The 27,283-nt window shown below is 39.3% G+C and overlaps 1 protein-coding gene across 1 annotated transcript; it reads left to right on the plus strand.

The window, feature by feature from the left end:
• On the plus strand, window positions 1–26,471 carry mcoln3 (mucolipin TRP cation channel 3). Its single transcript, XM_008114179.3, has 14 exons — window positions 1–158; window positions 7,263–7,492; window positions 9,216–9,383; window positions 11,278–11,431; window positions 12,105–12,189; window positions 12,864–12,960; window positions 15,903–16,002; window positions 18,277–18,389; window positions 18,482–18,631; window positions 19,256–19,357; window positions 19,478–19,600; window positions 19,978–20,184; window positions 21,366–21,496; window positions 22,986–26,471. Exons 2-14 carry the CDS (start codon window positions 7,265–7,267, stop codon window positions 22,990–22,992), a joined length of 1,665 nt encoding a protein of 554 aa, XP_008112386.1. The 5' UTR covers window positions 1–158; window positions 7,263–7,264; the 3' UTR covers window positions 22,993–26,471.
• The last annotated feature ends 812 nt before the right edge of the window (window positions 26,472–27,283 follow it).

The following is a 27,283-nucleotide window of genomic DNA, read 5'->3' on the forward strand; positions in this document are numbered from 1 at the left end:
CACGTGGTGTCGCCGCCGCCGCCTCCGCAGTCGCTGCGCTGAACGCCGCAAAGCCGGGACCGTCGCTCCTGGTGCAGACAGACCCAAACAAAGCCTCCAGGGCGATGAAGCCGGGCTCCCTCTGAAGGTGCTGCCGCTGCCCGCTTTGCCTCCCGCAGGTGAGTGCATGGCCTCTTCCCGGCATCAGGTGTCTGCTCTGCTCCCAAGGGCGGCTTGGGGAAAGGCAACCCGCCCGGCCTTCTCCGTGAGTTAGTCACTCGACGCGCGTGGGGAAAAAGCTTCTCAGCCCAGGAAGGATGCGCCGCCTCCAAAGGGCTCCTTCGTGGAGCCAGCATTCAGGTGTGCGCCCTGTGCATGCTTTGCCTTTGAGTGCGTCGACACCAGGCATGGGCAAACTTGGGCCCTCCAGGTGTTTTGGACTTCAGCTCCCAGCATTCCTCACAGCCCCAGGCCCTTCCTTTCCCCCTCAGCCGCTATGAGTCATAGGTTGTGAGGTAATACCTCTGAGGATCCCTGCCATAGATGTGGGCGAAACGTCAGGAGAGAATACTTCTGGAACATGGCCATACAGCCCGAAAAACATACAACAACCCTTAGAGCAAATTCTGCTTTATATTTCAGAAAGGTGGTAATGCTAACTGTTGGTGCCTTTTCCTTAAAAGTCATTTGTGCTAATGTTTGCAGGGAATATTGATGCTGCCTGATTGTTATCGAATATCCAGTTGAAAGAGGATAGAGCAGTATTAATGCATGTGATGAAGTTATAGGACTGCAAAGCACCTTTCCGAAGTGTAACCTTCAGGGAATCATAGTTTCACGCGCCTATGATGCGAAGTGAATGGACGTAGTGTTTGTTTAATTTAGTGAAAGGAGGAAGAGCTTTGCAGAGTGTTTCTTCTAAACCAAATCAAGGACACAAGACCAGTTTGGACAGCCTTCCGTGGATTATTTCTTTGGCCCTTTTATCTTAACTTTTGCAAGAGTTTATTGCAGTGGACTTTCGTTACTGGCTAAAACAGAGCTCAGAAAGGTGACTTTTCTGTAACCGTTGGACTTTCCTGAAGTTGTACTTCCAAAAGTAACTTTTCCAAGCTTTGGGCAAGAACAGGAGTTGGGAACAAATGGCATCAGATACCAAAGCCCAATGGCCATCCTCAGGATGGATCTGTACTGCCAAGTAATGCAATTTAAACTGCATTATATAATTAGTGAAGATCAGTGATTCTCAACCTGTGGGTCCCCAAGTATTTTGGCCAACAACTCTCAGAAATCCCAGCCAGTTTACCAGCAGTTAGGATTTCTGGGGGCTGAAGGCCAAAACATCTGGGGACCCAGAGGTTGAGAACCACTGGGTAGACCCAGTCAGTCTGAGCTACACTGAGCTGCATAATATGGGCCCACACTGACCATATAATGCAGTTCAAACTGCATTATAGAACCAGCCTAAGACATGATGGGAGGCCAACATTAAGGCCCTTTCCACACAGCTGAATAAAAACCCACATTTTCTGCTTTGAACTGGAATATATGGCAGTGTGGACTCATATAACTCAGTTCAAAGCAGATATTGTAAGATTTTCTGACTTGATATTCTGGGTTATATGGCTGTGTGGAAGGGCCCTTAGATAGCTAATGTGTTTTTCTTTCCTGGGTGTGAATGTGAGGAACCCAGATTTAAATTGTATTTCTTTGCACTGCTTCCCAAATGGGCTAGCTGTAAAATATCAACTTCAGTTTACCTCACAGGATTGTTGTGAAAGGTGACTTACAGTATTAGAAAGAGACATGTTTACTGATGGTCTGCCTAATCCAGCAATCTGAGCAGTTTCCAGGATCCATTCTTCATTCTGGCACCATTCTTTCTTAACCCCCATTCACCTTCAAATAAAGACTTTAGAGCTTTTATAATGGCAAGCATAAACTCCAGCAATTAACTGTATGCCAATCATGTGGAGGTTTCCTTTGCTTCTGGCTTGAAGTTTAGTGAGGCAATAATACTCATAAGTAATAATAATACTAGCTTAAAAACAACAACAGTGGCTTGCTATGCATGGAAGATATTTGAATTGTAACTAGGTAGCTACAAAAACTTCCTTAGTGTGCTGACAATACTACAATATCTTTCCCTGCATGGGTGGTGGTGGTGGTGGTGGTTGTTGTTGTTGTTGTGGACTTTCAGGTCAGAAACGTATGGTGATCCATATCATAGGGTTTCCTTATCAATATTTGTTCAAAGGGGGGTTTCCTTTGCTTTTCTTTGAGATGAAGGAGTGTAGTATTCCCAAGGTCACTCAGTGGGTTTCCAATGGCTGAAAGGGGATTTGAACCCTAATCCAACACTCAAACCACTATCCAATGGTGGCTCTCCACTGGATGGGTACTTTGCACCAATGTGGCTGTAATTTAGAATAACTAAGTCCCCTTTCAAACAGCTGAATAAAATCCCACATTATCTGTTTTGAGCTCGAATATATGGCAATGTGGATAACCCAATTCAAACCTGTTATTGTGGGATTTTCTGCCTTGATATTCTGGGTTATATGACTGTGTGGCAGGGAGGGTCCATAGATTTTAAGTCTGAATAGAACTGCAGAAGCCTTTCTTGTACTTCACAGTAAATAGAGCTTCTAATCCACATGGTAGTAGATAAAAATACACACACATGCAGTTCATGGTCTAGAACAGAGGTAGCAGCTATATGGCCTTTTAGATATTGTTGAACTGCAGTGACCAACATTCCTCACCTGGGAGCTGTAGTTCAGGAGGTCCACACAATTCCAACCCAGTTCTAGAAAATGCTTCAAACCAGCACATCGATGCTTTAAACTGCAGTTCAGGGACACATTGATAGCAACATATGCCACCCCTGTTATCTCTACCCACATTTATTTAAGAGTGAGAGCAAGCATAGTGTGTGTATGCCTTATTGTGTCACCAATTATAGAAGTGAAAATCAGTTTTTCCTTGAATACAGTCAGAGTAGCACGTGGCACTGTTGTGTGTGTGGTAAAAGGTAGCTGTCATAATTTGGAAACATTTCTGATACACAAGTAGCCTGGCGTATGAAAATAAACCACTTTCTTCCACCTTTTGTCCTTTGACTTTTATCTATCTCTAGTTACAAAATTTGGGCTGAGAAAAAAGAATGAAAGATGAGCTCCTATTTCCTCCCCTGCATAGGATTTAGGTTTTGAAACAGATTCTTTCTTGTTTTCCATAATGACAATAACATTGCAATTTTGTCCAGTCTTCTTGGAATTAAATCCTATTATATTTAATGACACCAACTTTTAAGTGTTCCTAGAATTTCAGGTTGACTAACCTGAAAGGTATCAAGACAATGTTTCATGAGAAAAATAACTACCTGATTCTATGTCTGTTTACGTGGAAGGAAGTTGTGTCATGGGGCCCTTTCACACAGCCATATAACCCAAACTATCAAGGCAGATACTCCACAGTAACTGCTTTGAACTGGATTATCTGAGTCCACACTGACATATAATCCAGTTCAATTTGGATGTTATACAACTGTATGGAAGGGACCATCAATTTCTCTCTGTGAGGCAAGTATACCATTGAATTCCATGGGACAAGTTTCAAAGCAAACGTGCTTAAGATCACACTGAACCTGATTTTAAATTAATGTGCTGCATCCTCTTAACAGACTTGGCATATTTTGGCTGCTGTTTCAGGTAAAACACTAAATAATTCACATCTTCTGTGCAAGAGAGAGGACAATTGATCCTCCTCTTGCTATCTTGATTCTATTCATATTACAAGGAGAGTTAAGACAGGCTTCTCAAATGCATTCTACCTTACGACTTCTCCCATTCCAATACAGGGAGATAGGAACTAGTGTGTTGTAGTGGTCTGAGTGTTGGGTTAAGGTACTGAGACACCAGGATTCGAATGCCTGTTCAGGCATGGAAACCCACTGTGTTCCCTTGGGCAAGACATTCTCTCTCAATCTCAGAGAAAGGCAAGGGCGCTTTGAACAAATTCTGCCAGCAAAACACTGCTGGGTTCTCATTATAATCGCCATAAGTCAGAATGAGTTGAAGACACACATCAAGAAAAACAACAGCATAAGGAAAGCTTGAGAAAATTACAGCTTCCAGAATCATGAAACCTTCTTCTGCCTGGAAGCTAATATTCTCTGAATACATGACAGGTTCAAGTTACTGCTCATATACCAAGACAAACATGTAAAGTGGCAGGAAGAGGAGGTGCTGAAGGGCTCAAGGCCCTTCCAAGCAGCCACAGTGTATTCCTTTAACTGTTCCTCTGAAATCTGCTGATTCTAATGGCATGTCTATGAATAGGTCTACCTCTGAATGTGTCTCTGTACCATTTCTGTGTTCTGGAGAAAGCAACTACAGTCAGTCCCCAAGTAATGAACAAGATAGGTTCTATAGGTTTGTTTTTAAGTTGAATTTGTTTATAGGTTAGAACAGGTGCATTTTTAAGTACAGTATAACTCCAGCCACAGATACATAGATACATGGATACATAGATCAAGCTTTGGATAGTGTAGGGAAGGATTAACACCCCTATGGTATCTGTTTTGCTGTTTTGTGCTCTTGTTGAAAAAATTTCACCTCACTTTCTATCCTTGTGATCACTGGATTTTGAAAATGTTGACTTGTTGTGGAAACAAGGATTGACGATAAAGCTTCATTGGAGACACCTTTTCCCAATGATAACTCTTCCAGGAGTGAATTTCCCTTCCTATGGGTAGATTTCTCACACTTCCTGTTGTCTCACTCCCATTCTTAACTATTAGTTGTTTTTAAGTCAGATGTTTGCAACTCAAGGACTGCCTGTATACCATTCTGATGGAAATCACAGTAAAGAAAAGCTTGGGTGAGCAGGAGCAATCTCTTTGTCCCCCCCCCCCCCCCCATCTGCCAGATCATCCAGTTGGAAGAAACAAATGTATATTCCCAACTACTGCTACCTAGTCTTTTTACATCCCTTCTCCTTGGCTGGATCTACACGACTATATCCCAGGATCTGATCTTATATGAATTTACACTGGCCGATGATCTGGGATAAGCAGATAATCAGGGATTAGATCCTGGGCAGTGTAGATCCAGCCCTAGTTTACTAAACACTGGATTCAGTGTGGTGACCATGAAAAAAATATTTTCAAAAATTATGGACAGGACATATCTTTCAAGGAGCAAAACACATATGCACAAAATGAGGCTAGCTGAACAGTGAACTGTGGAGGGAGTACAGTGTTCCCTCACTACTTCGCGGTTCACTTTTTGCAGATTCGCTGTTTTACGATTTTTCAATAAACTCCAAAAGACTATTATAAATCACAAAAAATTACAATTTACAACCTAAGGAAGGGAGGAAGGAGAAACCAATGGGAGAGAAAAGGAGCTCAAGTGGCAACGGGAGGAGAAGGAAGCGATTTATCAACACACGATTGGTTGATAAAGACTTAATATAGTATATAACTACTAAAATAATGTATAAATATTAAAATAAATATAGTGTCACTACTTCACAGATTTTCACTTATTGCAGGTGGTCCTGGAATTTAACCCCAGCGATAAGTGAGGGAGCACTGTATTTCCTTTTGTCTACCTTTGCAAAATTTCCCTCCTCAGATGCTTACATTGATCTAACTTTCCATTTTTGTATGTATGCGTTTTCAAGTTGCGTGATGACTTATGGTGATTGCTTGACCTTTATAGAGTTTTCTTAGGCGAGGAATTTTCAGAGATGGTTTTGTCAGTTCCTTCCTCAGAAATTTAGCCTAGTATTTGTTGGTGGTCTCCCATCCAAGTACTAACCAAGGCTGAGCTTTTTAGAGCTGTGGGGAATCTGGTGACTTTAGGACATTTAAATGGCAAGTTTGCATGTAAAAACTTCGCTAGAACATACGTGGATTTAAAAGGCAGCTCAGACTCTGATCTGGCCTCACCAATTTTTTTTTTTTTTTGCAAAAAGGTAAGAATGTTCAGGTTGGATCTACACTGCCCTTTATCCTAGGATCTGATCCCAGATTATGTGCATATCTGGCAGTGTAGACTCATATAATCCAGTTCAAGGCAGATAGTCTAGGATCAGATCCTGGAATATAGGGCAGTGTAGATCCAGCTTCAGAAAAATACTTGGTTTTAGGATTTTAATTCATTGCCTATGTTTTCAAAAATATCTTGTCAACATCCAAACTCCTGAACCTTGCCTGATGGAGTTTTGATGTATTCGGTGTTATATATATTTTATCCTTAATGTGTTTTATCAGGGTTTTTGTATTTTATGCTTTTATTTTATTTTATTTATTTTTATTTTAAATCTTTATTTTAATTGTTGTCATTTTGTTTTATTAAGTTATAGTTAGGTTGCTTATATTGTCTAATGTGCTTTGTCTTGATGTGAACTGTCTGTATGGTTTGCTTTGGGCATTGAATGGTTGCCATATGTTGGAAACCGCCCTGGGTCCCTTCGGGGAGATAGAGCAGTCTATAAATAGTTTATTATTATTATTTATTTATTATTAAGGTGACATGTTAGTTAGTATTACATATTTGAAGGGTTATGATGTAGATGGATGAAGCCAGCTCTTTTTTGTTGTTGTTGCAAAGACTAGAACATGATCCAAAAGCAAGAAAGGAGAATCTGTCTAATTATCAAGAACCTTTTGTACTGTAGGAATAAATTGCCTTCAAGGGTGATGGATTCTCCCTCTTTGGTTGTCTTTAAACGGGTTGGATGCCTCCTTTTCAGGAGTCTTTAGTTATGTATTTCTGCAAGGTAGGAAGTTGAACTATAGAGCCCCTTTGGTCCCTTTCAACTCTACCATTGTATCATCCTAGGTTGTAATATGAAAACTGGAAATTTTAAAGGTCTTGTCTTCTTGGAATTATACAAAGTCCTATGCTTATGGAAAATGACTCCTTTGGATCTAGCACAAGTGCTTTCTGTGAATGGGAACTGGTCAGGGGGAATTAGCTTTTCTCCTATTTTTAACGAATTTGTCATTTTCTGTTTTGCTTAGCTGTTGATATACAGTAGAATGATTCCCTTGAGAGGTATTCTCTTTGGTCATTTCTTGGTTGGATTTTGTCATCTGCTTCCTGAGAGATTAGCCCAGCTCATGTTTTATATTGTGTTCATAGCTAGGGATTCTGGGAAATGTTCAAAAAAAGAGTCTCATTTGCAAGTTCTGTTTATAACCCCAAGTATATAGTGTGTTTTCTTAATTCTTCCAAAATGACTTTTTCCCATGATTTTTTAAATTCCAGCCATGGATATTGCTGAAGTGATTGTTAGCAGCTGCAGTTCTCATGATGATGAAAACGTTTACAGTTACAAGCAGCGGTCTTCAATATGTCAGGAATTGCTCCTAGAAGATCAGCTCAGAAGGAAACTTAAATTTTTCTTTATGAACCCCTGTGAAAAATTCTGGGCTCGAGGGAGGAAGCCTTGGAAGCTTGGCATCCAGCTTCTGAAAATTGCAATGGTTACTATCCAGGTAAGTCTGGGCACAGATGCTGGAATGTCCTCATTAATCCCTTGTCAACAATGGGTTAAACCCTTGTGCTGGCAGGACTGCTGACTTGAAGGGTGGGTTGCTGACCTGAAGGTTGCCGGTTCAAATCCAACCTGGGGAAAGCGCGGATGATCTCCCTCTGTCAGCTCCAATTCCATGCAGGGTCTTGAGAAAAGCCTCCCACAAGAATAGTAAAAGATCAAAAACATCAGGGCGCCCCCTGGGCAACATCCTTGCAGATGGCCAATTTTCTCACATCAGAAGCAACTTGCAGTTTCTCAAGTCACTCCTGACACGAAAAAAACTCCCCATATATATTTTAGCTGCTTTTAAAATGGCCCAGTTTCTCTATCTTCCTCATACTTTCTCTGTCATCAGCTTATTTCATTTGCAGGAAATGTACTTCAAAGTCCAAAAGTTTCTAATTCAGTTAGCTAGGGGGAGAGTAAGGAAGATGTGGGATGAAATCTTTCTCTTCTTAAAAGGCTTAACCAAAAGCAAACTTCTGCACTGTTCTCTAGCTTGTTATTTCTCCTTAATAATTTTTGCCATCTTCACCATACTGCGATGTTGCTTGACTACATGTCTTTACTTTCATTTGTGAAAAGTTAGATGATATGTGACATTAAAAAAACATTTGTTGTTGTTGCTTTAAGAGAGCTACATTTCCAGATCTGAGAAAGTAATTTTTCTCCACCTGAATGATATGAAAATAGGGAGTCAATTTTCCCTTTAGCTCTTAGGTTTTAAGACCTAAAAGGAAAATTGACTCCCTATTTTCATATCATTCAGGTGAAGAAAGAAAATTACTTTCTCAGATCTGAGACGGGATCTACACTGCCATATAATCCAGATTATCAAAGCAGATAATCCAAATTATCTGATTTGAACTGGATTATATGAGTCTACACTGCTATATAATCCAGTTCAAATAATATAATCTGGATTTTATATGGCAGTGTAGATCCAACCTGAGGGACTGACTTTGAGAGCATATCTACTGCAGAATTAATGCTATGAAATCCTAGAATTTATAGTTTGAAGTTCCAGCATTCTTTGGCAGAGAAAGCTTGTAAGATCACAATTACCATGACTCCATAGCATTGAGCCATGGTGTCAAATTGCATTAATTCTCCAGTATAGATGTAGGAGCCCGCAGTGGTGCAGCGGATTAAACTGCTGAGCTGCTGAACTTGCTGACCAAAAGGTTGGCAGTTTGAATCCGGGTAGCATGGTGAGCTTCCGCTGTTAGCCCCAGCTTCTGCCAACCTGGCAATTCAAAAATTTGAGTAGATCAACAGGTACCACTTTGTTGGGAAGGTAACGGCACTCCATGCAAGTCATGTTGGCCACGTGACCTAGGAGGCATCTAAGGACAATGCCGGCTCTTCGACTTAGAAATGAAGATAAGCACCAACCCCCAGAGTCGGACACAACTAGACTTAATGTTGGGGAAACCTTTACTTACCTTATAGGCTACTTGTGCACTACTTAACTAGCATTTAAAATAGCATTTTTTCAAAATCAGAAATGGCTATTTTTTAAAATAAAGTAGTGCACAAGTAGCCTTTAACCTTGTCAGAACATATGCTGCAGCTCTTGCAGGCTCCCAGGAACGCAAAACTACTGGTTCTCAAACTTTAAATTACTGAAATATATATAAACATCTTTCTTCCATTTATCTTTCTATTTTGATGATTTTCAGCTAGTAGTCTTTGGATTAAGTAATCAGATGGTAGTTGCATTTAAAGAAGAAAACACCGTGGCTTTTAAACATCTCTTCCTGAAAGGCTATACAGACAGACTGGATGACACCTATGCAGTATATACACAAATGGACGTGTATGACCAAATCTCCTTTGCAATAAACCAGGTAAATTGTTTGTTTTACTGTATGTGTATAGCAAACTGTAGTCATTTTCTGTAAACCAAGTTTTAAAAAGCAGTATGTTATTCCAGAAATTCAGCTATGAGTGTTAAATGAATACAAACGATTAGTCGAAAAAACAAGCCTGTTTTCTTTGTTTTTGCTTATTTCTTCCTTGATCTCTTCCTCCAATGATCTCATTGGATGTTTCTTTTCTTTTCCATTTTCACCAAATAACAACCCTGCGAAATAGTTTAGGCTGAGAGATGGTAACTGACTCAAAGCCATCCAGTGAGCATTATTGTTGTGTGGAGATTTGAATCTTGGTATTGGCAGTTCAGGTCAAACGATTTATACACTACACTTCAACCACCTCATCAGTATATAATTATGCAGTAAAAAAGGTGACTGTTAAATGGAGTGTACTTAAACCAAAATCTACGGAAAGTCTATGCTTCATTAAAGTATAAATATAAGCTTCCTTCTGTTGAAATATCTATGTTGTTAAGAAGCTTGTACAAGATTATGTGTTGTCAGTAACCATTTTTCACAGTAGTGATATGTTAGGACTCCACATAGAATTGGTTCAGTTCTTGTTCGACTATCCATTTGCCTGCCAGAATTAACAGTGAGAATATAAAAACTGTAATAATCGACTGGACCATTTGGTTTCCATGTGGTTTGTGGAAATTATAACACCCCTTGTTATAATTTCTCAGCATCTGTGTATGATAAACCAACCAGACAACATCTACATTTGCTTAATAATTCCTAGATCAGAATTCCACATGAAGATTGCTTTTCCAAATCAACATACTATAAATTGTAGCTTCATTCACATGGCCTGAATTGACTCTTACCCTTGTACTAATGAGAAGAAGGGAATTTGTCACATCCAAACATTTGTTGAAGAGCTTGCTGTGCAAAACTACTAAAAGGGTTTAAAGTGTTATGAAGAACGGGCTCTTTAATATTCTAAAAATGCATTTTCTGATCTCAAAGACTTTGTCATATAATATTAATGGAAACTATGATTCCAAGTGTCACTAAGAGAGCAACCCTAGATGTATTAAAGCAACATTTGCACCTTGATCTAAATATTGTTAGATGCCCTTTTAGTGGATCTTCTTCATTGTCATCCCTGTTGCTTTTCTGAGAATCATTTAAAGCAGTTTACAAAGTTTATTAAAACTATAAGAATATAGTAAAATTACAATGATAAACTATGATAAAAGTCACACAGATAATGCCATAGACCAGAGTTAAAACAGGTTTAGAAGTAAAAGCATATATAAAATTGCACACATACATATGATTGAAACAGGAAAGTTTTTACAATGATATCTAAAAACCAAGAGATGAGAAGACTGTCAGACCTTCAAAATGAAAAAAATTACAATGTTCTCAGCATTAGCGACAAGGAGGCCTTGTCTTTCATACACGGTCCATTTAATTTTGTGTAGCAGTGGAACAGCATAGTCTGTGAACTTATTACAATATACCCCAATTGCCTTTTCTGCCCACCAGGACTCCCTAAGCACCGTACAGTAAGGCAGAACATAATATTTAAAAACAAGATGAAAAATAATTGAAGCTAATTAACAATACATACTTCAAATCCAAAGATCTAGAATAATGGAATCTTGGCAACCTGAGTTTTCCTGATAGGAATTTATAGAGTGGTACTCAAATGTTGGTCCTCCAGATGTTTGAGATTTCAAGTCCCAGGAGCCCTAGCCAGATTGGCCAATAGTCAGGAATTGTGGGAGCTGAAGTCCAAAATATCTGGAGGATCAAAAGTATATAGAGCATAGCTTTACAGAGTGGTAGATCTTGCAGAGGACTGTCAGCTGAAGGTCTCAACTTTCCAGGCACTAACCAACTATCAATTCTGGCTTAGTATTTACAGCTTCGCAACATTTCTGTTGGAAACCATGCCTATGAAAAGAAAGGAGCTGAAGAGACACCTATGGCCATATGTCAGTACTTCTACAAGCAAGGCACCATCTGCCCTGGAAATGACACCTTTGATATTGACCCAGAAATTGAAACAGGTGATCCTTTCTAACTACTCACATCAGTGTGTGCATGTTTGTGTGTGCATGCGCATGTAGAGAGAGAGGGGGGGGTTTATATAACTTTGACAGGGTTGGAAACAAATGCATGTTGCAGTCATAATATAGAGCAAGCATGGGCAAACATTGGCCCTCAAGGTGTTTTGGACTTCAACTCCCAAAATTCCTAACAGCCTACCCATCCAAAACACCTGGAGGGCCGAAGTTTGCCCATGCCTGATGTAGAGCATCAGCAGCTTTATCAGTTGTATCCTATCAGAGCCCAACCCCTTATAAAATACTATCTAGTCCTGCTTGCACTGGAATATTCTCCCCTTTGAGAGAAAAACCTAGTTGTAGTTGGTCTTATGACCTGTGGCGATGTGCCATAAGGGACAGCATCTGTTGCTTCATCCCAATAGAACTTGAGATATCAGTTTTTGAAGGACACAAGGCAATGCACGTGGGTTTAGTGCCTTAGGTAAACTGGCTGGAATTTGTGGGAGTTGTAGGCCAAAAATATCTGGGGACCCCAGGTTGAAAACCATTGGTTTAGTGGGATACTCCCACATGCATGGCCACAGTTTCTCCAGTCCTGTTCCAGGCTCATTGTTGCTTTGTATGAGATATGGAATGATTTCTAGACAACACATCTGTATTCTTCTTTCCACAGAATGTGTTTATGTGGAGCCAATGCTGCCTTTGTTAAACAGAACACTACAGAAGAACTATCTCAACTTCACTCTTGATTTCCATAGGTGAGATGGAATAATAGTGACTTGTACCAGGTCTGTAGGTACGACAGGAAGAAACATGGACAATTCTTTCTTTAAATATGAATTTCCCTCCTCTAATGAAAATTTCCTTCAGTCTTGCAATTTCTAGCACTTAAGAGAGTAAGATACTGAAAATCATTCACATCTAGAATTCTTATATTTGCCATGTTTGCATTGTCTTGGTAACTTTGCCATTTACCCCTTTTCTTTTGATGCCTAAATGGATTTCTAGATGCTTGACTCGTGCTTTAAATTCCTGCAGTGGCAGAACTTTGAAGAGTGAAGGAGAATTTCATCGCAGGGTAGATTTTCTTTTGGTATTTTTTTTGGGAGCAACACCCTTATTTCATCCTGCTCCCCCTCCCACCTGGTACATAGTCCAAAACTTTGACTTCAATGTCACAAAGAGTGGGCAATGGTGATGTTAAAATGGGGGGGGGGGTCTTGGTAATGTCATTGCATTTGGATAATTTAAAATGTCTAACAAATGAAGAGAATATATATGGCACACTTTTCATGATTGCACTTCTGCCCTGTTTCCTCCCTCTTGCCTTGAGAAATAGGGATGATGGGACGGCCTATGGCAAGTGTAGGTACTTGGGTACTTGTTGGTTACTGTTGGGAACAAAGGAATAACATTCAAAATTATCTTCTAGACTTGTGACTCTTGAGCTCACATTCAAACTGAAGGCTATCAATCTCCAGACGGTTCGTCACCATGAACTCCCAGATTGCTATGATTTCACTCTGACAGTGAGTAGAAACTTGAATGATAACATTCTCCTTTATTTAAGGGCCCCAGTCTGTTCCCCCAAAGAGTTTTAAGGAATGAATGGATTCAGAGTCCCATCATCATATTCTCTATGGACTATTTCTGCATTTGTCTTGGCAGCTTTGGGGAGGTGGCAGATGGGATGAGGCAACTTGGTCTGAAGATGAGGCATCTAGAGATATAATAATCAACTATGGATTTAATTGGCTGGATAGTTATTGATTTCTACCGCAAATTTAAGGTTAGTCTTTCAATATCAATAGCTCCACCCACTATCTGCAAATACTTCTTTAAAAGTATTGAAGTTGATGAAACATGGACAGCAAATTGGGTAGGGGCTGGGTCTCCTCCTCCCTTCACTACTATTCAATTTCTGTAGTTTCAGTCCAGTTTTCTCCAACTTTATGTATTTTTGGTGTGAAGGCTTTGGCAACAGAAGCATGCGCAAAGTGAAAGTCAAGAAATATTACAAAATGCTGAAGACCTACACTAAGAATAGCATAGAATAGCCCTCACTCTCCAAACTTTTTGATCTAGACTAAAAACATGGCTTTTTAAATAAGCCTTTGACCTGTGGCTACATGTGAGGACTATTTGCTATTCCTGCACTTTAGTTCATTAAATAAGATGCCTAGTTTATCTGCAGTTATTACTGCGTTTTTAAATTTTATCATTTGATGTTGTCCGTTCGCTTTGTATTTGGTTAAATTTATGTTGTACTGTTTTTATGCTTATGTATTTCTATTTAATGTGGGGCACCCTAGAGTGCTTTTGTGAGCTGCCCTGAGCTCCTTTGGGGAGATGGAGGCGGGGTATAAAGATTATTATTATTATTATTATTATTATTATTATTATTATTATTATTATTTTATTATGACACAGCAAACAAGATAGCTCTGCTGGATTTCGTATCACAAAATCACAAGTCGAAGACTTCCCAAGTGTCTAGGGTTGTGTGATGTATTTTCGGATGATGCGTGCAGATCCCAGTAGGGTGGCCTTTTGCAGGTGGCAGATCATGATTTTGTCAATGTCTATTGTTTCCAAATGCCGGCTGAGATCTTTTGGCACGGCACCCAATGTGCCGATCACCACCGGGACCACCTGTACTGGTTTCTGCCAAAGTCTTTGAAGTTCAATCTTGAGGTCCTGATAGCGGCTGAGTTTTTCCTGTTGTTTTTTGTCAATGCGACTGTCACCTGGGATGGCGACATCAATGATCCAAACCTTTTTCCTTTCCACAACTGTGATGTCTGGTGTGTTGTGTTCCAGAACTTTGTCAGTCTGGATTCGGAAGTCCCACAGTATCTTTGCATGCTCACTCTCCAATACTTTTGCAGGTTTGTGATCCCACCAGTTCTTTACTGCTGGGAGATGGTACTTGAGGCATAAGTTCCAATGAATCATTTGGGCCACATAGTTGTGCCTCTGTTTGTAGTCTGTCTGTGCGATTTTCTTACAGCAGCTGAGGATATGATCAATGGTTTCATCAGCTTCTTTGCACAGTCTGCATTTTGGGTCATCAGCTGATTTTTCGATCTTGGCCTTAATTGCATTTGTTTTGATGGCTTGCTCCTGGGCTGCAAGGATCAGGCCTTTTATCTCCTTCTTCAGGGTCCCATTCGTGAGCCATAGTCAGGTCTTCTCCTTTTCCTTCAGCTTCTTCAGCTTTTCCTTCAATTTTATCAAGGAACTTTCTGTGCAGTGTTTTGTTATGCCAGCTGTCAGCTCTAGTTTGTAGTGCGGTTTTCTTGTACCGATTCTTTGTCTGCTGTGCTTTGAGGAGTTTCTGATTTTTGACTTCAATCAAAGCAGGTTCTTCACTTTGCTTTACATATTCTGCCAGGGCATGTTCTTCTTCTTTGCCTGCTTGTTTTACTTGTAAGAACCCTCTGCTCCTTGATCTTCTAGGCAGATATAGCCGGTCAATATCACTGCGGGGGTGCAGTGAATGATTAATGGTCATGAGTTTTCTTGTTTTTCTGTCTAAATTGTCCAGTTCCGCCTGTGTCCAATTTATAATGCTAGCAGTATATCTTATGACAGGTATGGCCCAGGTGTTTATGGCCTTGATGGTGTTGCCTCCATTGAGCTTGCTTCTGAGAGTGTGTATTTTTTGCTGACCACAGTCTTCACATGTTCATGCTTGATGTTGCCCAGCTGCAAAATGTCCAGATATTTATTATTATTATTATTATTATTATTATTATTATTATTATTATTATTATTTATTGTGATCAGGGCAGGGGTTGGAATCATGCAGGCGACTAGGTATTGTAATGCAACTTCCAGCATCCTGGTGTTATCACTAGCTAGCATAGTCATTTGTGAGGAAGACTGGGAGTTGTAGTCCAACGACATTTAAAGAGCCACTTCATTCATGTCAGCGAACTATTTGCTTGCCTATGGACATGAAAATGGAAATTTCAATTTCATATGAAATTTCAGCTTCAACCTACTGGTCATCATGGCTCGGCATTTTATATGGTTTTAATCGGTTAATTGATTGATATGTGTTTTAATTGCTTATATGTTTAGATTGTTTACATTTTGATGAGATGTGTTTTATTGTTTAGCTGTGTGGCATTGAATTTTTGCTGGATTTGTAAGCCGCCTTGAATTCCTTCCAGAGCTGAGGAAGGCGGGGTAAAAATGAAGTAAATAAATAAATTTACAAAAAAAACCTTGTTCATGTGTAGGAGATGACCTGTAACATGTGTGTTACAGCTAAATCCAGCTTTTAACTATTTTGAGCATGTAGAAAAAGTAAAACTTCTCAGTCCCATATTCCTGAGCAGAAGTACATTTCTCATTTCTGTGTGTCATTATATAAAAAGATCACAGATCTTTCTCTGGAGGATATAAATGCTTAAATAATTAAAAACACAATGTCTTTCTCTTCCCACTTCTCAACCTGGTACAGATAGTCTTTGACAATAAAGCACATAGTGGAAGAATTAAAATAAGCCTGGATAATGATATTGCCATCAATGAGTGTAAAGATTGGCATGTTTCTGGATCAAGTAAGTAGTCAGGACACAGATCTAATATTTTACAGAATACATATATTGTTACGTGAATAATATGTTTTATGTCTAATGTGTATTATTATTAATGGAACTGAATTTATTTTGTGAATAAGGAGGTGAGGAGGAGAGAAGGTATATAACATTGTTTTCCTCTTTGTGTTCTTGAAGTGGTCTGAGGCAAATATTTGCACTGGGAGGAAATTCTCAATTAGGCTCCCATGAAGAATGTCTCAGCAAGAAAATGCCGTCTTAAGAGACATTTATGAGAAAGAAGGAAAGCGTTATATTCATCTTGCATCTAAATTCTGAGCCATGTGTTATCCTTTCTTCCTTAACTGATGTAATTTGCTTTTTATAAAATAATAATAATAATAACAATAATAATCAGAGAAATGTGCCAAAACTTTTCATGGGTCTTTCACTTTGATATTTAAGGGTCCTTGGGTTATATGGTAATAGATACTGATTCCTGGCACCTAGGAGCCCTTTCATAGTATACAATTACAGCACTATGACTTCCCTTTGAATGCCACAAAAATATTCTATGGAATCCTTTACAGTTTAGGGAGTGGCATTTATAAGAATTTTCAGCCAGAGTGTTCCAGTGTTACACCAAACTACACGCTCTAGGATGCAGCCATGGAAATTCAAATGGAATTATAGTGCTATAAACGTGTTGTATGAAAGGGTGATCTCCTTGAAATGCTGGCATGCGTGGCAGTTCTGGAAGCAGGATTTGAATCCTAGATGGCAGTGTTGGATTGTGTAAATGCATAATAGTAATAACAGTGTTGTCGAAGGCTTTAATGGCTGGAATCAGTGGGTTTCTGTGAGTTTTCCAAGCTGTATGACCATGTTCCAGAAGCATTATCTCCTGACGTTTCACCCACATCTATGGAAGGCATCCTTAGAAGTTGTGAGAACAACAGTGTTTTCATGTTCTGTCAGCATACCAAAAGACTGAGATTGGATGCGGATCTCCACTTAGCAAACACAAATTTGTTACCTGACTACCTGTAGGTACCATATGGCTCTTGCTCTTGTTGTCCAGCTCCATGCATCCTTACTATATGGTATCTATACAGTATCATTAAAAGACATGGTATCAGGCTGACACCAACATTTTTGTGACTTATTTTTTTCCACTTCTCTACCACCTGGAAAGGGAAACAAATGCTTTACACCAGTTGTTTTCAATCTGTGGGTCCTCAGGTGTTTTGACCTACAACTCCTAGAAATCCCAGCTAGTTTACCAGCTGTTAGGATTTCTGGGAGTTGAAGGCCAAAACATCTGGGAACCTACAGGTTGAGAACCACTGCTCTACACACTTGTGCCCTTTGCACCATGGATGAGCATAAATTAACCAATTCAACTAGTAGTAGCAAATTTGGCTGTAGATGAGAGAAACATTGAGACAAAGGAGGAGGATTCTGGGTTATTTTTGGGGCAGCCATTTATGCCCAATCTTTATCATGTACTATATCACAAATCATGTAGATATGTTTTTTCTGTAGCTTTAGAATTAATGAAGAAGACATGGTTTCTCAGAATTTCTTTAGCTGTTTTCTTCCAGGAATATTTGCTTGACCAATTAACAATTTTAATCTCACTTCAAATATGTTTTTTTTTTAAAGAATGAAGGAAATGTCTTCTTTCCAGGGAGAACTTTTGCTCAACAATGACAATATGTAATAATGTTACAATATGTAACAAAATTTGAAATTATTTATATTCCTGGTTTGAAAAGTGTTATTTCCTGTTTAATTGTGCAGTACTTACTTTGAAAGTAGTTGTTATACTACAGAAACTTCATTTTTGTGATTGCTACACACTATTTTTAGTTGGTTGAGACTCTATGAGATATTCATTGAAAAACTATAGCAAAATGCGCTGCAGGATGTCCTGCAAAAACAAAGTTTTTTCAGTTCGATAAAATTTGTCTGTGTTTTTATGATAGACCCAATTAAGAAATGACATTTCTAACCCAGGAATAAAAATTGTGTAACATAGTATTACCCCCCCCCCCCCCCCCGCCAAAATAAAAACGTGCCTGCACTAGGGGTGTGAATTCTGTAGTCTTCCAGCTATGCACCATAGCTCCCAGTAGTCCTAGCCAGGTTAGCCAATATTGAATGTTGGGTGTTACAGTCCAACATCGAAAGACTTATTATTTCAATCCCTAGTCCACACAAATACGCATCAAGGAGTCTGAGATATAGGAAGACATTATTATAAAATAAATTAATCTTGGATATTTTCTTTTCCAGTACAGAAGAATACCCACTATATGATGATCTTTGATGCCTTTGTCATACTGACATGTCTTACATCACTGATTCTGTGCACACGCTCTGTGATTAGAGGAATTCGTCTGCAGAGGGTGAGTTTTGTTTCTTGTCATTTCTTACTCCATGTCAAAGTTAGTTCTTCATGGCATATTTTCTTCTTTTCTCCTCCATCCAATCCCTTTAGGAGTTTGTGATTTTTTTCCAACATCATTATAAGAAAGAAGTATCCTTCAATGATATGATGGAATTTGTCAATGGATGGTATATCATGATCATAGTCAGCGATGTTCTGACCATAATTGGTTCTACACTAAAGATGGAAATCCAAGCCAAGGTAAGAAGCTTGCATACTGGCTAGAAAAAGCCCCACATGGATCCTCCTTTTCTCTGCTTGAAATGTCTTCTAATTGAACTGACCATTAATAGTTTGGGGTTTTTTTAGTTTAGTATTACTTCGTACAACTGAACTCACAAAACTCTGGATTCTTCCATTTTAATATCTTTTTATCATTAACGTTAAAAGTTGTGGTTTGGGCTAAATGTTTGATCTGGTGGTGGAAATACTGCCATTGTACAGAAAGGATGTGTACGGCTTTCCTTTCTTCCAATTTTGTCGTAAATGTGAATAAAGGACCCCCTCCCCTCAATCTTTCTCCCTCCCCCTCCTTAGAGACCTCTTCAGCTATGAATGGAAATGCACACTTTAATACATGGCACATTTTGTGCATTTATATGCTTCAGGGTAGTCCTATGCACAGCTTGGAAATGTTACTCTTTTGGACTACAACTCACATTGGCAATGCTAGTGGGGCAATTCTGAGAGCTATAGTCGAAAAAAGGAATATTTCCAAATCTCGGCTTCTAGCCACCCTGGCATGCGGTTTAAGATTTGTGGGCAAATATGGCAAAGGTGATGCTACCAGATTACCACTTTTATTTGTTTGTATGTTTTCTGCAGAGTCTAACAAGCTACGATGTCTGTAGTATCCTGTTAGGAACCTCCACCATGCTTGTGTGGTTGGGAGTGATCCGCTATCTTGGCTTCTTTCAGAAATACAATGTAAGAATTTTGTGCTGTTATTACTAAAAAAAATTCTGTTAATAGACAACCATACTGAATGCATAGTTAAAATCAAATGGATTGTTCTGGACTTGTTTGTGGTTTTTCTTTTCTTTGCAGTTGCTTATATTGACACTACGTGCAGCCTTGCCTAATGTCATTCGATTTTGCTGTTGTGCTGCTATGATTTATCTGGGCTATTGTTTCTGTGGCTGGATTGTGCTGGGCCCATATCACGTTAAGGTATTATTTTGGTAAATGAAAACAAGTGTGCTGTTAACATGTATATGCATATAAGAGCCAGTCTATTTCCTTAGTCCATAAAGATTAGATTATGATGATTCCGAAAGTGAAGAATATTGTTTAGGGCAGCTTGAGAAATTCAGTCTTCCTATTGCCTTAGCCCGATATTAATATTGAGATCTATTAATATTTATGCATGCAGATAGTCCCAAAGTACTTTCTTCTAATTCCCAAATCCTTTGCCCTGCATAGCAACAAGCCCCAAATAAAAATGTAATATTTTTGTTATGTTCCCATTGCAAACTTTTTGTAAACAATTTGAAAGTTTTATAAATAACAATAATTTCCTCTCGTCTTTTTTGCTCTTCCTCTTCAAGTTCCGCTCCTTGAACATGGTTTCTGAATGTCTCTTCTCTCTGATAAATGGAGACGACATGTTTGCCACTTTTGCAAAGATGCAACAGAAAAGCTATTTGGTTTGGCTCTTCAGTCGGATCTACCTCTACTCTTTCATTAGTTTGTTCATCTACATGGTTCTAAGTCTCTTCATTGCCCTCATTACAGACACATACGAAACAGTTAAGGTATGTGCAACAAATGTAGAGAAGTACTGTTTCAAATTGTTTTTATAATTAATTGTGACTTTCAAGAGCTTTGGAATAAGCACCTGATCATTACAGCGTTTTAAAAAAAAGGTGTCTGAAGGGATTCTCAAATTATTTATTAAGTTTCAGGCTACTGAATTTGTAAGATTTCTTGTCCTAAACTATTTAAGACTTCTAGATATGAAACATACTCTTAATTTGTTTTATAAAATAGATCAAAGGAAAATAATGGATGAGGGAGTAGTCCTCCAGTTGTTGATGAACCAGTTTCCAACAATAGCTATGAAGTCTCAGGCTGATGGGACTTGTAAGCAGCCTTGGTTCCCCGTTGGCTTACGTATATCTGTAATAAATGTGCTAATTGCACCAGTGGAGTGAAACTTGTGGTTCTTCAGATGTTGCTGTACTGCAGATCTCTTTTTTTGAGTAACAGAACTCAAGGAAATTGACCGTGAGAGTTGCAGTAGAACAACATATATAGAACAACTACAAATACTCATCCTTTCCATAGCACCAAGATTATGATGTATGGCCTTTAAATGTTTCTGCAGCTGCAGTCAAAGCTGTTAGTACCTCATAGATCAAACTATGGGGCATAGTCAACTTTGCAGTTCTCTTCCACAGAATCCTGCTTATTAGTGTGATGAATCAGGCTAAAGTTACATCTGCTTACAATGCTCAAGGAAAAGAGTTTGGGTGATTTAACATTGTGGAATTTCAACAGATCATAACCTATGATAATATGATTTGTACCTACAACTGTGCCCCACTTTCTGCTCCTGCCATGTGTTGGAGACAGAGGCTGCTCAATCCTTTTAACTGTTATGTGCCCTTGGCAAGTTTCAGCCTCAGGAAATTGGAGAGAAATAACAGGAAAGCCTCACTTTAGTGACTGAGTTTGCACCACTATTCAGTTACTAGTATTTGAGGCAGCATGAAAGCAAACTCCAGTTTTAGAAGGGATGTGGGCAGTGAATCACTTTTGACCACAGAGTTACTTTTCCCTTCTCTTCAATCCTCCCTTTACCCTGGGATATATTCATTTTTCCAACCATGCATAGCATCTCCTCCTTGAAAATTCCAGCCTACCCTGAATTTGTCTCCTGTACCTTGTCTGAGTTGCCTTACAATGAAGCTGAATCACATGACTTTATTTTTAGCATTACCAACAAGAAGGTTTTCCAGAGACAGAACTTCATAGCTTCATATCACAGTGCAAAGATTTACCAAATTCAGGAAGGTACAGACTGGAAGATGAAGGGCCCATATCCATCTTTTGCTGTTGTAAAAGGTTAGTGACTAGCAGCTGCTGTAATCTCTTCTGGGAAATAATCACCATCACTGGGTTGCTGTGAGTTTTCTGCGCTGTATGGCCATGTTCCAGAAGTGTGTTCTCCTGATGTTTCACATGCATCTATGGCAGGCATCCTCAGAGGTTGTGAGGTCTGTTGGAAACTAGGCAAGTATAGATCTGTGGAAGATCCAGGGTGGGAGAAAGAACTCTTGTCTGCTTGAGGCAAGTGTGAATGTTGCACCTTGATTAACATTGAATATCTTTGCAGCTTCAAGTTCTGGCTGCTTACTGCCTCAGGGAATCCTTTGTTGGGAGGTGTTAGCTGGCCCATCGCTTTTTGCGGTTTGGTCCTAATGCAGTCTGGTTCTGACTATACAAAAGTGAAATTGGATGCTTCTGGTTTGCTATATATTGTTTAATATGGTCAGATGAGCAATCTGAATAACCAGCTGAAGCTGAATTGGTTCTGTATTCCCAAATACAGTTCAAGCTATCCCATACTATGCATCTTCAATTGATTATTTTCTTCAAGAAGCACTATAACACTACATAGATAAGGTTTGAAATAGATATTGGCCTTCTGCACTGGCAGAAATATCCCCCCTTCCCACCATTCTGTATTTCCTCCAATAGGCTGCTACCATAGACTAATCCCAGTTTGAACACAGAACAAATATCCCTTTTTTAAGTACAAGAAAAAGAATCCTTGTATTTAACTGAGAATGAATATTTATTTATTTATTTATTTGCGACATTTATATACCGCCCTTCTCACCCCGAAGGGGACTCAGGGCGGTTTACAAGTATATATACATACAATATATTATATTATACAACTATATTGCAATATTATTAGTAATATTGCATGTAATATAAATATACAATTATAATAGTGAATTATAATTATTATTACATTGTATTACAACATAATATTATTATTAATATTATATATAATTATGTGTGTGCGTGTGTGTGCATGTGCATACACATACACACACACACACACACACACACATATATATACACAAACACACACACACACACACACACACACACAAAGCATGTTACTGGTAGGAGGGGCCTTCAGCTGGAGCAAGGAGACAAGATGGAGACTGTCTTTGCTGGCGCTTTATAGTGTTTCAGTGTTTATGCAAAGCTTAATGCATACCCATGAAGGATTCAGTGTGTTAGAGTGAACTTATAATATGTAATCAAACAGTATCTCTTGTATGCACCATAGAAATACCTGGACAGAAATTAGAAATGTGAATTGAACTCAAAAGAAACTGCTAATAAAGCCAGAGCTTTTTTATTTTACTATATAATAATATTGTGCTAATGTGCTATCAAGATTTTATAATAACACACATCAACAATGTATTGTTAGCATGTCTAGAACTGTAGTTTGCATTGTCCCATTAGCTGTGCATTATGAAGCAAGCAAATCTGATTTTCCTCAAATGTGTTTTCTTCCACTCCTGTATAGGTCTTAAGGAAAATGGCAAGAATTCTTGGATTTATTTGGTGACTCCTGAATGGCCTACTTCTCACAGATCCTTCACTACATAGCAATCAATGAGGAAATTCTTACACATGAGGCATAACACCCTGAAGTTCTTTTGCAGCTATCAACTTCAATGTCTTCTGCAAACTCTTCTAAGTTGAATTGGAGTTACCAGATAACGCACACAACAATTGTTGCAAAAAACAAAGCAAAATAGCCAGCACTAGTGACATTGTTTCATATCAGCCTCTTCCTATCATAACCCTAAAGGCACAATTGTGAATGACTGTGTACTTCACACTGCTTTTTTCCAGTTCCAAAAGTGTTTGCCTCCTTCTAATTCTCATGTACCTACATTACTTGAAGAGAAGAGGTAAGCAGAAGAGAAGATGGATCTGGATCTACTGGAAGATAACTGTGTGACTTGAAACAGATCAGAAGAATTTCTGACTCCTGCTTGTTGAATATTGGCATCGACAAAATGGCTCCCCCTCCCAGTCACACTTCTGAAATGAAGAAGATGGTTGGCAGACATGAGGAGGAGTAAACTTTTGGATGGAAGGATTGTGTATGCCTTTTCAACCATGCTCTAGCTCAGGGCCAGGAAGTGTTTAGCCCTCCAGATATTGCTGATCTGTGCCTCCCAGGACACTTCACCATTTGCAATGTTAGTTATAGCGTCTGGAAGTTATAGTTCGACAAGATCTGTAGGGGTAGTTGAGAGATCTCAGGGTTCTAGTAAAAAGACAGGTGGATTATGCCTTTGTTGCTGTAAAGATAATGGTCTAGTTTGCTTGTTTTCTCCGCATTAGAAATGACAGAGATATGATCAGTACTCCATGTTTGCAGGGGTTAGGGGCACAGGACCCTATGAAAATGAAAAATCATGAATAAAGAGATTGCTATTTTTTGAATTGGGAAAACACCTCCAGGAAATTCTAAGTCCCCATCTACAATGAATATTTAATGCAGTTTTAAACCAGTATTTTAAAAAGTGATTTCGCTGTGCAGATGATTATATAGAAATTCCTGGAACCAGTTTGAGGCCCGGATAGTGATGATGCAAACCACAGAGCACAGATGTGTATTAAGGGCTTTCTTTCATGTTCTTTTGTGTGAGTTTGTTGTCTGGCTGCTGCAGTTTGTAGCTAGCTTTGAACTGCATTAAATAGTTAGTGTAGATGGGGCTGAAGTCTTCCAGCATGACTATGGTTGAATTCGGCTAGTAGCTGACCATAGAATCATCCTGGAGGACCTGGAATCCAAGAGAGGTGTTCTCTCTAGAAATCTCTAGGTCGTCCAGCATGACCAGAGCAAGTTGTTGTTGTTGTTGTTGTTGTTATATTTATACCCTGTTTTATCTCCCCAAAGGGGATTCAAAGCAGCTTGACATAAAAGCATTGGTATCCAATTTAAAATATACAAATATGCAACCATTAAAACAGAATTAAACACAAACGGCAATAAGAAATTCAGTTAAAATCCATCAAAACATATTAAAATTTAAAAACCATAGCATCCCCTGACAAGATGTTAAACACGTTCGTCTTTAAACACCTGTCTTTTAAAAAAAAGGTTTTAGCCTGCTGCTGGAAGAACAGCAGGGAAGGGGCCATTCTGGCTTCCCTGGGCAGAGAGTTCCAGAGTTGAGGGGCGGCCACCAAGAAGGCCTTCTTGTTCCCACCAACCAGGCTTGAGATGGGGGTGGGACTGAGAGAAGGGCCTCTCCTGAAGGTCTCAAGGCCCAGGCAGATTCGTACAAGGGGATGTGGTTGTTCAAATAGCCTGGATCTGGACAGTGGTTCCCGACCTGTGGTCCGTGGACCACATGTGGTCCGCAAGAACTAAAATATGGTCCGCAGCCTCACCGTTACTACTATGGATAATAACAGCCCAACCAAAAAAATTTTTTCTTGGTGTCTTTGTTTTTTAGGCCTGTTCCTGGAGTGATTTGGAGTGCTGATTCAGAAAATTGCACTGGATAGACCACATCAGTTCTAGATTACTAAATATGGTTTTCTGTGGGCGAGCAGATGGCAACTACTGGATAGCACATATTCTGTATCAGACGCTAGATCGGATGTGGTCTATCTGATACAATTTTCTGAATCAGCACCCCAAATAGCCAATCTAAAGTTGACTAAAAACTGATTCGTAACCCTTTTGGTACTAATGTTGGAGAGTGGTCCCTGGTCAAAAAAAGGTTGGGTACCACTGGTCTAGGGTTTTAAAAGTTATAACCAGCATTTTGAATTGTGCCTGGTAACAGATTGACACCAGTGGAGATGCTGCAACGGGAGTTGTTTTCTCCCTGAAGCCAGCCCCAGTTAGCAACCTGGCTGCAGCTCTTTGAACCAGTTGAAGTTTCTGAGCACTCTTCAGATGCAGCCCCATGTAGAGCGCATTAAGAGTAATCCAGATGGGATGAAACTAAGGCATGCACCACTGTGGCCAGATTTGGCTTCTCAAGGAACGGGCACAGTTGGCACACATTTTAATTGTGCAAAGGCTTTCCTGGCCACCGCTGAAACCTGGGCCTCCAGGTTCAGTGCCGAGTCCAGGAGGGTCCCCAAACTGTGGACCTGTGTCTTCAAGGGGAGCGTGACCCATCCAGCACAAGCTGAATCTCCATTCCCTGATCTACCTTCCAACTGACCAGGAACACTTGTCTTGCCTGGATTAAGTTTCAATTTGTTTGCCCTCATCCAGTCCATTACTTATGACAGGCATTGGTTTGGGGTCAGAACAGCTTCCTTGGTATGAGCTGGAAAGTTGGCCATAGAATCATACTGGAGGATGTACAGATTCTTTGAGCTTTTAAATCAAATCAGTGAATAATTAACTCTTAAAAAGTCAAAACTGCAAAAAAAAAAAAAAACCCTCTGAAGGAATGACCATAGAAAATAAATGTACTGGAAGAGGGTAAACCATTTTAGTTTTCCTGAATCCATTCTCAGAACACTAAATGAGGCAAGGAGAGGATAAATGCAGGGTCTAATATACCACTGCACATCTACTGTAGTGTCCAAATCAATACATTTCTCAAGTCTTTATATAAGAGAAGTACAGACTGTGCAATAACATAAGAGTAGATTATAGCACATTGGAACTACTCTTTAAAGTAATTCTTAACTTTTTTTGCAACTTGTATTAAAGCTTAGAATTGCTAAACACTTAAAACTTTTCTGTGGAACCTGACCTTTATAGATGCCTTATTTGCTATGGTGTATTTAATTGTGTGTAGGGGGGTGGGATAAAATCTACTTTTTAGACCTTTCAGAATTTCAGACATAAAAGCATGACTGGATCTGAATGTGTAGGAAGGCACATCTATGTACTGTGTACACAGTTGGGGAAATGTTACGTATGTGCTGTGCGTTCACATTTTGTAGGGAGATGCTATAGTAAATATTATATTGTATTTAACTTTCAACTTCATGTTAAGAATAAAAATTTGTTTAACTAGTACTCATTATTACTATCTTTGTAATTTGTAATAATGGCAGGAAATTAGTTTTTTTCGAATTGCTGGATTTGAAGACTGCAAAATAGACTCATTTCCACCTTATAGTGAAATCCTCTATGTGTCATGCTGATGACAGTTTATGTAACGAATAATAGTGACTACATAACACATGACAAAGAAAAAGCGCATATAATCATAAATTCTGATGAATCAGTCAGTGCCAGGGAAAGGATTATAGGTACATCTATATTGCTGTAGAATGTATGCAGTCTGACAGCCTTTTAACTGTAATGGCTCAAAGCTATGGAATATTTGCTGTTGTAATTTTACAAGGATTTGATTCGTTTCTGCTGAAGAGCGCTGATGCCTCAACAAACTACAAATTCCAGAACTCCATTACATTGAATCATGGCAGTTAAAGTGTCAATCTGCAGCAATTGTACAGTATAGATCCACCCCTCCCACTGTATGTAGGATTCACAAGAGGCACATTTGGGTCTCAAACATCTATGAAATACTCTGTGTGGGAGGACCTTTGTTGTGTACCTTAAAGCAGTTTCTGACTTAATGGTGACCCTAAACTGAACCTTTCAGCCTTGGGGCTACGATCAGCGGATGTTTGGTCTTGACTTCCTTTGGGGCTCAGAGAGTGTGACTTGCCCAGAGTTACCTGGAGATTTCCATGGCTGAGCAGGGATTTGAATCCCAGTCTCCTGAGCCGATAGCACTACGTTGAGGTTCCATCTATACTGCAGAATCTGTACAGTTTGTCACCACTTTAACTGCTGTGGTTCAATACTATGGAATCATTATA

Source organism: Anolis carolinensis, chromosome 4 (genome assembly GCF_035594765.1).
Source record: "Anolis carolinensis isolate JA03-04 chromosome 4, rAnoCar3.1.pri, whole genome shotgun sequence".
NCBI classification, from domain to species: domain Eukaryota; kingdom Metazoa; phylum Chordata; class Lepidosauria; order Squamata; family Dactyloidae; genus Anolis; species Anolis carolinensis.

What these genes read in the sequence shown, in the direction of transcription:
- mcoln3 (XM_008114179.3), top strand. Translation starts at nt 7,265, where the DNA reads ATGGATATTGCTGAAGTGATTGTTAGCAGCTGCAGTTCTCATGATGAT. An exon ending in TTCACTCTTGATTTCCATAG is followed by an intron (nt 12,190 to 12,863) that starts GTGAGATGGAAT and finishes ATTATCTTCTAG; the next exon opens with ACTTGTGACTCTTGAGCTCA. An exon ending in GAGGAATTCGTCTGCAGAGG is followed by an intron (nt 18,390 to 18,481) that starts GTGAGTTTTGTT and finishes CAATCCCTTTAG; the next exon opens with GAGTTTGTGATTTTTTTCCA.